Source organism: Microcaecilia unicolor, chromosome 8 (genome assembly GCF_901765095.1).
Source record: "Microcaecilia unicolor chromosome 8, aMicUni1.1, whole genome shotgun sequence".
Taxonomy (NCBI): domain Eukaryota; kingdom Metazoa; phylum Chordata; class Amphibia; order Gymnophiona; family Siphonopidae; genus Microcaecilia; species Microcaecilia unicolor.
In genome coordinates this window covers 2484956-2498249 of record NC_044038.1, presented here as the reverse complement: position 1 = coordinate 2498249, position 13294 = coordinate 2484956, and the positions used below count along the sequence as shown (strand labels likewise).

The 13294-nt window shown below is 43.4% G+C and overlaps 1 protein-coding gene across 1 annotated transcript in view; it reads left to right on the top strand.

Annotated features, from left to right (window-relative positions):
• The window catches only part of LOC115475919 (testis-expressed protein 47-like), a 30927-nt gene extending 19395 nt beyond the window's left edge, over positions 1-11532 (top strand). Inside the window, exons 5-7 of the mRNA XM_030211992.1 lie at positions 1330-1531; positions 5954-6116; positions 11469-11532. Of these exons, the coding sequence (XP_030067852.1) occupies positions 1330-1531; positions 5954-6116; positions 11469-11506 (403 nt within the window). The 3' untranslated portion in view covers positions 11507-11532. The remainder of the gene's footprint in view (positions 1-1329; positions 1532-5953; positions 6117-11468) is intronic.
• The last annotated feature ends 1762 nt before the right edge of the window (positions 11533-13294 follow it).

Below are 13294 nucleotides of genomic sequence, written 5' to 3'. Positions count from 1 at the left end.
TCTCTTTCAAAAAGAATCTGCAAGAAATCACGACCAGGATAACGGACAGCATAAACATAATGGAATCATAGACGGCAGCGTTCAAGTTCAAACTAAACAAAAAAAAATACACATTGCCTGATACTCACATCATCACACGACACCAATCCCTTCTCAAACATTACCATCATGGGCACATCCCTTCCAATAACCGACAATCTGAAAATATTAGGAGTCACTATTCACCGCTACCTATCCTTCGATAAACAAATCTCATACACTACGAAGAAAATGTTCCAAATCGTGTGGAAACTAAAACGTATAAAAAAAACTGCTTCCCTAGAAAAATATTCTTACTTGGTTAATGTAGGACAGATACCTGAAATAGTACAGAATGCAAAAGTATCCCATTTCATTTAGATACTGAGGTCCCAGTCATTATAATGGACCAGGCCTCCACTTTTCCTGGCTATTGGGCTTAGTGGAAGAGCAACCATGTTTGCGGGTTTTCTGAACAGTTCTCATTCAGTAATGGATCACCATGTAATCAGTTTGGGCAGAGGAACAACAGAGAAGTAAAGCAAAAGAAGCTTATCTTGGAAATACATAGTTAAGAAAAGCCATATAATTTGATTATAGGGTGCCGGATACCACTTTAAAATGTGTTTGTCTTTCTAAAGTAATAAAGTGATGCAATGAAGAAGTGTTATCTTCAAAAGCTAATAAAAATGTATCGTCTTATTTTCTTTTCTTTGTTTTCTTTTATGTCTATGTATTAACTTTTAAAGTAATAAAGAAATCTCTTTTTACATTGGTAGATGCAGTGGAATGGTTCTACTCCTTCCAGGACTACAATGTCAGTTCTTAACTGTGCCGGGTACCTCTGGTTCCAGATACAGACCACTCTCTGCTTAAATTCAGAGAGTGACTACATCCATATTCATTATGTTTCAGTAGTCAGTACTCTAAAAGACATATCTGACTGTCCACCATCAGCCACCTAATACAGATCTATAAAATAACTCACACTGATTCCAATGCAGCTACGTATCTATCCTCACACATATAGGATAATCTGTAAGGGACAGGATGTACTGTTTCAGAGACCAAATTAACCTATTCTGATTCACTAATTCGACATGATTTCTCTATTTAAAACACATTTCTTTACCACACGATTATAAATTGCATAGAATGGTTATTAATCATGATGAGAGTTATTGGTGGTGGCTGAGGCCAAGAGCAGGTTAGCAGAGTTAGTTTACACAGGAACCAGATAAGAGCTTGCTGTCTACACGCAAGGATCGTTGGATTGTCAACGTCATTGACAGCTCCCTTTCTCTCATTCAGCTCCCTGCTAAAGGATATAAAGATTCTTGTGATTTCACACAACATCTCCGCCAGACTTTTCTCACAGTGGTCATACCGAATTATAGATGTTCCAATGCTGTATCTGGAGGACACGACACATGAGCAGCCGTTGGAGACTGTGCTCAGTGAGTGTCTCACCCTGATGCTCAGAATGGCAGTGTATGTATCGAAGATGATTAAGGTAAGGCACAGAGACAAATCTGCCCTTTGCTGCTCTTAGACGTGTATTGTGTGATGCTAGCATAGCAAAGCGTTGATATTTACCTCACATTTCTGCTGACCTGCGACATTCAAGCTTCAGTTCTAAGTTTAGCTCCCAAGCTTCCCGAAACGTTTTAATTTTATTCCTTCCTTTATTTTCTGTTTCAATTCATTTTATTTATTGTTTTGAGCCTACATTATTACTATAGGCAAGCTGGCCTTATGAAACCATCATGGTTTTAGCTTGCTCAGGTGGTCTGTTTTGTTACCTTGTTTGCTAATAACTTCTGATTCAATCATTTAGCGTCATTGAAGTGTTTGTCTCACGGACTCTGCTTTATATTTTTCATGCGCTCTCTCAACCCTCAACATTCTTTTAAATTTCCTGCAGGGAAATGGGCTAGTTCAGCTATAGAAACTAGAGAGCTGCAAGGGGAATGGGGATTGTGGGACTCCAAAGCAGAGAAGAACCTCTACGTCAGGAAATCCAAGCAAGCAGGAGCAGAGTCTGACCAAAAGACGAATCCAACACTGGAGATAGTGTGAGGCAATACTTTTATTGTTGCTGATACAAAAGAACTGTAGTGCAACCAAGGCAGCCAAAAAGGCATGTGCTCAAAAAAGCAGCAAACAATGCTTTCTCCGGTGGGGTCTACTTGTTTTCCACAATGCTATGTAGGCCTCCCGGGACTGACAATTGTTGGGCCCAACCCCAGGGTGACATGAAGATTCAACATTGTCATCACCGAGGAGCATGGGTGATGTGTATCGGGAGAAGGCCAAGAAGCACCATTACCGATCTTCATTGCTGGGAACTCCGGGACGCTGAGAGATTCGGCACCAGAGAAGCGTTGCTGAGAGGACCGCTCTCCCTCTATCCAGGAGGTGCCGATGTGTGCGTCTCCAAGCAGCCGAGATGCTGCTCCCGCACTGGCCCCGGCAATTCTGTAGCCTGCGCTTCAGCTGACTCTGTAGTTTTTCTCGATGACGGCCCTCGATGAACACATCTGGGCCTTGCTCCCTGAGCTCTTGGATGGCCTTGTGCAGCGATGTGAGTTGGTATTGGGGGTGCTTATGCCTACTGTACCTCCCACTGCGGCCCCACCTGGCCCTTAGCCCGGAGCGTGCGGCCTCCGATGTTGGTGCTGTTTGCAGCCCCGGTGTCGACTGCCACCCAAGCCGGCACCTCCGCAATGGCGGTGGAGGAAGATTCGCTGGAGTTGAGGCATGAGACGGTTCCTCAATGCCGCTCTCGAAGACATGGTTCCTCGGCATCGAGGCGGGCCCGGTTTCGAACTTCCCTGAGGGAGGTGCTGTCCGACACCAAGGAGAAGCATTCATGGGAATCAGAAGAGGATCCCAGTTACTTTTCCTCCGATGAGTCCGATGGGATTCCTTCTGAGTCCTCCCCTCCACCTGAGAGGAGACTGAGTCTCTCTTTCACTTCTTTTGTACAGGAAATGGCTGATGCCATTCCATTCCCTGTAGAAGTAGAATATGAGCCCAGGGCCAAGATGCTTGAGGCCTTGGACTGCACCTCCCCTCCTAAGGAGGCAGTGATGGCTCATCTCCACAAGGTACTCAAGGCAGTCCTCATTAGGAACTGGGCATCCCCTCTGTCCCTTTGGTCCCCAAGAGGATTGACACCCAGTATCGGATCCACAGGAAACCTGGAATGGTGAGGTCTCAGTTACCCCACAAATTCATGGTGGTGGACTCCACTCTTAAAAGAGCCAGGAGTACTAGGGACTATGCCTCGGCTCCCCCAGGCAGAGAAGCTAGGACTCTGGACTCTTTTGGGTGAAAGATGTATCAGGCCTCTATGCTCATAGTCCGTATCCAATCATACCAGCTCTTCACGAGCATGTACTTGTGGAACTCGGTACAATAGCTGTCAGACTTGGCCGATGCTCGTCCTCCGGAGCAGGCCGAGCTGTTTCGGCAGTTAGTCAAGCAGCAGAAGGTGTGTCGCAAGTTCTTGGGCAGAGGCATTTACGACACTTTTGATGTGGCATCCAGGATCTCTACCCAAGGTATAGCAATGCTCATACTCTCATGGCTGCATGTTTCTGACCTGGACCATGCTGTTCAGCAGAGGTTGGTGGATGCCCCTTGTCGGGCGGGGAGGGGGATAATCTTTTTGGAGAGAAGGTTGAGGCGGTCACTGACCAAATCAAGAAGCATACTGATGCAATGTCTTCTCTCTCCCAGCAGGAGTCTTCTGCAACTGTCTCCTTATCCGGGAGGTATTTTGGAAAGTCACAAAGTGTTCCCTATTTCTACTCTAGGAGTAGGTACACTCCTGCGGCTCGCCAACCTGCTCAGGCTCCCCAGTGCGCTCATTCTCGTCAGCAGCGTGCACCCAAGGCCCCTGCCGCTCCCCAGCAAAAGCAAGGGACGAGCTTTTGTCTGGCTACAGCAGAGCATAGCCACAGTAAAAGTGTCCATCCCAGATGACTTGCCGGTTGGGGGGAGGTTAAAGTTTTTTCACCAATGGTGACCTTTTGTTAACCTCTGACTGGCGGGTTTTTCAAATAGGCCGGCTCAGATACACACTCAATTTGCTTTACAAACCTCCAAATTGTCCACCAAGAGCCCATTCTTTCAGCTTTCAGCACCATAGTGTTTTTGACCAAAAAAACCCTGAAGCAGGTATCCATGCATAGCGAAACATAGTGCTATGTTGGAGCTATGATACAAGAGCAGCTGATATAATCTTCTGTTGGCAGATACCAGTTCAGTGAGATGACTCTTGGCAGTCTAACTGCTCAAAATTTGAAAAAGTTAAGGCACTTGGTTACTCAGTATTAAAGATTTGAAAAGTTTATGAAGTTTATTTGTGAATTATGAACTGAAGAAAAGGAATTTTTTGCTAACAGAAAACGGACCGATGAAGTTTAAGTGTGGTGCTTAAGTAGAGGAGTGTGGTAGCCGTGTTAGTCCACTCTTAAGGTTATCAATAGAAATCAAACAGAATAAAACATGGAAAAGAAAATAAGATACCACCTTTTTTATTGGACATAACTTAATACATTTCTTGATTAGCTTTCGAAGGTTGCCCTTCTTCGTCAGATCGGAAATAAGCAAATGTACTAGCTGACAGTGTATATAAGTGAAAACATTCAAGCATTAGTATGACAGTCTGACAGGGTGGGAGGATGGGGATGGGTCGGAGGTATGCATGGGGACATCAAAGCATATCATTGATATTCTAACAGGATGGGTGTGGATAGGTGAGGGGAGGGTGATCAACAGAGACATACAGCTTTATGGTTTATAATGGGCTAGGAACCCCAGATCCTTGTTAAGTCCTTTCTGTTGGGTGTTAAAATATTCAGTCATTCTGACTTCAAAGGTCTTACGTTCTTGTATGGTTTTAAAGTTACCTTTCAGTGTGGTGCTTGAATGTCTCATTACAGCTCCTTGATAGAGTTTACCTGCTCTTCTGTTTGGATATATGTGTGTGTGATTAGGTATCTTCTGAAAAAATCTGTGACCACTTGTGTGTTGTCTATTATGACATAATAAAATGGCAGGAATCGATTTCTCCTTTGCCCTCTAGGGCAGTTTTTCTCAAGTTAGACTGGGTAATTTCCCCCCCCCCCCCTTCCTGCCCACAATGACGATGTAGGGATGGGGATGCTGGCCAAAATTTTTATTCTGTTTCATTTCCCATATCATTTGCAGGATTTTTTATTTTTTTTTTTGGGGGGGGGGAGTAATGTAATCAATAAGAGACACTACCAACAACATGTAATAAAACCTCAAATTAGAGGGGGCTTTCCTTTGTTGTGGGTTCAAAACAGCATTAAATAACAGGTCATTTGAAACGAATGGATATCGCTAGTGCTTACTGAGTCTGACGGGCAAAAATCAAGGGAGGCACCACATTGTCTTTGCTTCTACCTAAAGTACTCTGAACAAGATTAAAGTGAGAAGTTTTCTTGATAAGAGGAGCTGCAGTTTAACAAAGAAACACGAGAACACAAAAAGGATGTTATAGCCTATCCAGTCTACCCATCCACAGTGGTATCGATCGGAAGAAGGTTTTGCCTTTGAAAGCTAATTAAAACGTATTGTCCACTAAAAAAAAATATTTTTTTTTCTTGGTTCTGTTTTATTTCTATTCATAACATGGCTATCAGACCATTTTATCTAGTATTCACCAAATCAGTATATTCTAGGGATAATTTTATTTATTAATAAATCTTATCCTCTCCTTAGATATAGGACAGAAAAAAAAACCCCAAGATAAAAATACCAATGATCAGGCCTATGGTGGAAAGAGATACAGGGGCCCTTTTACTAACAGAAGTTAAGCACTTAACACACAGAAACAGGCCACCATGTGATATTGCATGTACTGGAACTACGGTCAAGCGTGTCTCTCTCTTGCTCACAGATTCCAGGGAGGCAGGGCCCTGGAGAGAACCTGCATGCACTCATCCCAGACCTTCTTGTGCGGGAGGATGTCATCCGCTACTTATGCAAATCCAAAGAGTTACTGACACCAGAACAGTTCCTGCAGGCATTTAACAGGCCACTGCAGGTTTCTGACGCCTCAGGTAGGTAAAGGTGAAATTTATTCTTACCTGCTAATTTCCTTTCCTTAAATCTCACTAGACTAATCCACACCAATGGATTAGATCCAGTGCCCAACAGATGGAAGGAGAGGAAACAGACATCACCAGTACAATAGCACGTGTAGCCTGGAGCTAATCAGTATTCTAACAAACCCTAAACCGAACCAAGACCCCGAATGGTCCTCTGAAACTTCACCAGGAAACCATAAACTCAGCTATACTTTCATTCTTTTCATGGTCTCTATAAAGAAGGCTTTTTTGAGAGAGAGAAAATAAGATGATACCTTTTTTATTGGACATAACTTAATACATTTCTTGATTAGCTTTCGAAGGTTGCCCTTCTTCCTCAGATCGGAAATAAGCAAATGTGCTAGCTGACAGTGTATATAAGTGAAAACATTCAAGCATTACTATGACAGTCTGACAGGGTGGGAGGTCAAACTGTCATAGTAATGCTTGAATGTTTTCACTTATATACACTGTCAGCTAGCACATTTGCTTATTTCCGATCTGAGGAAGAAGGGCAACCTTCGAAAGCTAATCAAGAAATGTATTAAGTTATGTCCAATAAAAAAGGTATCATCTTATTTTCTTTTCCATGTTTTATTTTGTTTGATTTCTATTGATAACCTTAAGAGTGGACTAACACGGCTACCACACTCCTCTACTTGAGAGAGAGAGAAATCATTATCAAAATTGGATCGTGTTTCTCCTTTTTACATTAAACTCCATTGGCTGCCCTTTGAGGCAAAAGTTGGGTTTTTTTTTTTTTTTTAACTTGGCATGCTTTCTTTTTAAAACACTACAGGGACTGATCCCTAGTTATTTCTTAGTTCATTTTTGCTTTGCAACTTATCAGAACTAGGAGACATGAAGCTGCTTTATTTATTTTTTTTTTTTACTTTCCCTTTTGCCAAGGGTATGAGGAGAGACTAGTGCTTTTTGACAAATCTCTTGCCACTCAAACAGCCGGACTCTGGAAAGATATTGCTGGAATGCTTTCCCTTTCACAATAATATCTTTTGTTTTGAAAGAAGATAAAAACTTTCCTATTTAAGAAATATGTATTATGATTTGATTTTGCCGTTTCCAAAGTAATAATTGGAATCCTCAGAGCAATGTTCCGATTCTTGAAATCGGAATTTCAAGAGGACATGAAATGAGATTGAAGGGGGGCAGACTCAAGAAAAATATCAGGAAGTATTTCTTCAAGGAGAGAGTGGTGGATGCTTGGAATGCCCTCCCGCGGGAGGTGGTGGAGATGAAAACGGTAACGGAATTCAAACATGCGTGGGATAAACATAAAGAAATCGTGTTCAGAAGAAATGGATCCTCAGAAGCTTAACTGAGATTGGATAGCAGAGCCGGTAGTGGGAGGCGGGGCTGGAGGTTGGGAGGTGGGGATAGTGGAGGGCAGACTTATACGGTCTGTGCCAGAGCCGGTGGTTGGGAGGCGGGGCTGGTGGAGGGAGGCGGGGATAGTGCTGGGCAGACTTATACGGTCTGTGCCCTGAAGAGCATAGGTACAAATCAAAGTAGGGTATACACAAAAAGTAGCACACATGAGTTGTCTTGTTGGGCAGTCTGGATGGACCATGCAGGTCTTTTTCTGCCGTCATCTACTATGTTACTATGTTGTTTTCTCTTTGGATGTTTATAAACTGCTTAGAAGTGAAACAGTGGTAGTGGAATATAAGCCCAATGTAATGTAACATAGAACGGACTTGCCACTACTCAAGCTGCCACCATAGAATACAGAGATACCTAGTCTTCTGAATGGGAAGCTGGACTGGTTTAGCAGAACTCAAGGAAAGGAAATTAACAGGCAAGAATACATTTAATCTTCCTTATCACCCAGCTAGACCAGTCCACACCAGTGTGATGTGCCAAAGCTCATCCATCTGGACAGGAGGAAGAAAGCGCCCTGCATAACTTTACCAAAGGGCTATCATTTCTAGCCCACAGATCCAATTTGTAATGCTTCACAAAGGAATTAAGACAAGACTATGTTGTTGCACAGCAAATGTCTTCTGCAGAGACAGCCCAGCACACTGCAGCCATCCAATTTATTGTAACAAAGAATCTGCCCCCTTCCTGGACTCCTGTGTAAAAGCAGAGATAAGCTGATTAATATGAAAGAGATTTATTTTATTTATTTTTGTTACATTTGTACCCTGCGCTTTCCCACTCATGGCAGGCTCAATGCGGCTTACATGGGGCAATGGAGGGTTAAGTGACTTGCCCAGAGTCACAAGGAGCTGCCTGTGCCTGAAGTGGGAATCGACCTCAGTTCCCCAGGACCAAAGTCCACTACCCTAACCACTAGGCCACTCCTCCACTCTACCACTTTTGAAAGGAAAGAAAGTCACAGTGTCCTCCATAGAAGATAAGTAAGGATCCCTATAGGAAAGCTGAACAGATAGCCACCAAAAAGGCCATCTTCAAGGAAAGATCTTTCAGAGATGCTAATCTGAGGTATTCAAAGGGGTGGCGCCAGCTAGGAAAAAGTAGTTGAAGTGGGGTCCAAAGCTTCTCCCCTCCCCTACAAGAACTAGATGACAACAGGCAGTGACACCAAGGATTGGCCCCCTCCCAGGCAGAGCTTCCACCTGAACCTTAGACATTTCAGAGCCAGATCTCCATCACAACCCTCATGGAGAAAGAAGAGAAGGTTGGGGATGTCTGCCTTCCAAGGAGAATGTATCCTCTGAGCACACCAACCTTGAAGATCCTCCAAACTGACACATAAAGCCAAGAAGTGAGACCTTCCATGCTCAAAGTAAGGTTTTCACCATTTGTACTGGATAGCCCTTGCGCCTCAAGCCTCACCCTTCAAGAGCCATGCTATGCTGTTAACCAGAAGGGATCCAGGTCCTCCAGAACGACTGGGCCTGGGTACCATCCAAATGAGATCTGCAAGTCACAGACACTTTTAGGATGATCAAGCTCACATACTCCCATCTCTAGATCATTTATAAATATATTAAAAAAGCAGCAGTCCCAGCACAGACCCCTGGGGAACCCCACTATCTACCCTTCTTCATGGAGAATACTGACCATTTAACCCTACTCTCTGTTTTCTATCTTTTAACCAGTTTTTAATCCACAATTGTGGCAAAATAGGGGGTTTGCAAACCTGTCAACTGTATTCATGTTTCAGTGTAGTGTATTTCTTTTGTTTGACCAGCAGGTGCTGTTTGTTTTCTGTTTTAAAGTCATTGTAATTTAACCCTTTAGTGTCCAATGTTCACATCAATCTGTTCGCATATGGCTTATTACAGGAAGACAACCTGCAATGCCATTGGCCAGATACTTTCAAAGTTTGTGCTCTGGGCTCTGATTGGCCCTAGGAGAAAGGTATGATCCACAGGACTTGACCAGCAAGACACTGGCCGTAGCTCAGGTAAACAAAAAGAAAAGGAACGGTTGTACCAGTCCAAATTGCACCACCTGCTGGAGGGTAGAGAAATACTGACTAGCACAGGCAGCACCCGCTTTTATATGACGACGACACTGGAACTTATCTGTTTTCTCTACCTCTATCTGTTGGTCAGAGGATATAACCAGGTGGTGTGGACTGGTCTAGCTGGACAATAAGAGATGAGGAATTATCTGAGAGGCAGGTTCAGGGCTGGATTTAAGAACTAGGTGCCCAGAGGCGAGGACCAAGGGGTGTTTTGTTTCTTTCCCTTACCTTGGGAGATATTCAATAGGTGCAACTTGAAGACAAGCCAGCAGACATATTCTAGTCTTAGGCCCTGCAGTGGCCTCACCTCCTCCTTTGTATCATGGACTTACTCTGAATAGTCCGACAGCTTGTCCAGAATAACGCAGCAAGGAAGGAGAACGGATCACATAACTCCCATTTTGAAAGAATTCCATTGGCTGCCTTCTCTCTGCTAGAATTGGTTTTAAAATATTATGTCTGGTTTTAAAGCTCTCTTTTTCAATTTACCCGAGTATCGCAAGATAATCAGTGTTTTTTTTCTTGAGTTCTTCTCAGCACCGTTTGTTAAGCTGTCTACCACAAGGAAAAGAGCTTTTAGCTATAGTGGACCTTCATTATGCAACACATTACAAGGCTTTCAGAAAGTGCTGAAAATTTGGATTTGCAACCCTTGCTTTTGTTCGATTATGAAACCTGTTGCTGAACTCAAACACTGTGTCTAATTTTATTATTACTGATGTTGTTTTATTGCACACCGCTTTAACACAGTTGTAGTAAGTGGTGTATCGAGTGTATAAATCCAGTCCACCCAAGCACAGGTGCCTCGTTATCACAAAAACAGTAATTACTGAAGGACCCGTGAATGTTCATGCTGGCTTTTCTTCAAGTTGCTATTGGCAGACCTGAATGGAAGAAGCAGGGCCTATAAAGATTTGGCACCAGAGGCCATTGCCTACATCACTTATTCCTAAATCTAGGCCTGAGCAGGATACCAGAACCTTTTCTAGGAAGAAGAGGAGAAATAACCATGACAGGGATTCAATTCAGTCTGCACAGCTGGGCTTTGTGTATTGTACAATAGATAATTCACACATCTGTGTCACAGCCATTTGTTAGGTAGTTGAATCTCATTTAAGAGAAAGAAGTTTATAGCAGGTTCTTGTGGACACATGTCCTTCACTGGTTTGACCAAAGCTGATGTAGTACTCACAGGTAGATGGTAGGACATTCTAGGTAAATTAATATTGCTGAATTTATACACTTGTGTTTTAAATGCTTTGATTTGAATTCTCTTCTAAGGTGCAAGGGGATGCACTTTTGATCTTTTGATATGTTTTTGCTTCTCCAGCAGAATCGGCTATATACAGCAGGGGTTATAAAAAATTGCATATGTTCTTAGTGTTATCTGCTTTCAAACAACTTTAAAGATGGTTTGGCAAAAACAAAACAAAACAGGAAAGTAACCTCCACACCCATAGCACAAGAGCAGGTGGTCAAAAAAGAAGGGGGCAGTTGCTGGTTAAGCCAAGACCAGCACTCTTGCCTCATTGTTTTGAAACTTGTCATTAAACACTGGAGATCAAATACACATCCTTGGGAAACTGTGGGACCCCTGCTGCAGGCATTTGTACCAAAACCTAGTCAAGTTGGGTCATAATAAAAACTTTGGAGACATCTCTTGGTCGCCCTTTTCTTTTTGGCTACCTCTGCTCTTCTGGTACTGCTTAAATTTGGTTTCGACAATGAAGATCAGAGTGGGGTAAGGGAAAAGCAGTTTAGAGGGCCTACATCAGCCCAAGAGGTGCTGGAGGGAGGGAGCAGGAGAATTGTAGCGACAAGGTCACAAGCATATGGATCAATTTCTCATTTCTTACTGTTGTTTTCAGCTGATGTTTGGCCTGTGCCTGGTCACCTTTTTTGGTAAGAGGTGCAACGTAACAGAACTAATAGAAAGCATCGTGTGAAATAAAGACAGACAGCTCGCTTGGCTCCTTAGTTTGTTACATTTTCTATAAAGAGTTTAGATAACTTCAGAATATTTTATTCTGGGGTATTCAGTTTTTTTTGTATCCGTCACTGAACAGCAATTACACTCCTAAAACTGTATGATCAGTGCATTTTTAGGAAATTTTACCTTCAAATTAACTGAAAAAATAAAAGTAAAAACGATTTTCTCATGGCCTGCAAGGACGGCAGGTTTCTGCATGCTTCCCTTGGGTGAGGACATGTACTCACGTAAAGCATGCTTCAGAATACTGTGCAGTCTCTCTGAGGTGTGCTGGTAAATTTTTAACAACAGGCTCTTTCTCCGGACGTAGCCAGCTCTGCAGTTGGAAGGGCCAGGGGTGGCCAGGTGGGGGGGGGGGGGGGGGGGGTAGCAACGCTTGCCTCTCTCTCCTCCCTCCCTTCGTGCGGGCACGCTAGGTATACCTTTGCTGGCAACCAATAAATGGACTGCCACCACTCCCAATGTCTTGCTCTGAGCAGCATGCTGGAACTTCTCTCACATGCTTGAGAAGTCCCAGCCTGCTGCTCAGAGCTGGAAACAAGGAGCTGGGAGCAGCAGCAGTCTATTTACTTGGCTGGCAGGGCTCAGCATCCCCACCAGCAAAGTAAAAAAGAATTCAGCAGGGGGCCCAAGCCCACATTTTGGGAGCCAGTTGTTAAAGTAGCCATGGAGGGCCCTACTTTAACAACCGGCTCCCAAAATTCTTAAAAACTTAACAACCGGCTCTTGCGAGTCTGTGAGAGCCTGCTCCAGCACACCACTGCCTTTATCCCTTGCAAAAAAAGTAGCTTAACATTTGTACATTCTGCTGTCTTTGAGCTTAAGCACAGTCAAATGCATATAGTGTGTTTGATCTTCATTCTCGGTGACAGGAGAGAGGTGAAGGAAGCGAGTATACATGTGTACAGCCTCTTCACCCCAGCCTTGCATTGCTCATAACACAAAAAGTAACAGACATAACTTGGTGTGTTTTGTGAAGTTTTACATTGCTGCTGATCACAGCACATTTTGTGGCAGAAAAATCATTTTACTTGGTCTTCATTCAGGGGCAGCAGTTTAACCTAGTGAGCTTAACTAAAAGCTGGATATATTAAACCCCCTGAAGGGGGGGGGGGGGGGACCACATAATAATGGCAAGCAAAGCAAGAGAGGGTGGGATATTTACAAATCTGTACAGAGCATAACCTGTTACAGATAGAGGAGGTCATTTTAAAGGCTTATGCACAATTCATAGAAGTCATGGTCAACATGTGCTAATCACAGTTTTAGGAAACCATTTACACATGTAAAAGGAACAGATGTGAGCAGAACATAAATTGTGTGTATTTCCAATTTTTAAACGAGAATGCCTCTCTATTTAAGAAAAAGCCGGATATTGGTATTTACAGCTGTTCTGTGGTGGGTAGAAGTGGACAGGAGTCCTCGTTTGGATCTAGGGTTCACATCATTCACTGAGGGACCAGCTGTCTTTACCTCTTTCGTGTGTAACATGTCTACATGTAAAAGCTGTTGGCTAAACTTGGATATGCAACTTTGTAAAACACATGGAAGCAGAAAACCCAGCACTTATACAGGCAGATTCCACCCTCCCGGTGTTCCTCCCGGACATACCAGGATGGAGGTCTAGTGCCATGCACCTTATCATACAAAAAGGCTCCATTTCTTGTATATTATGCCCTATGCAAAAATTTGGGCTCCATCATT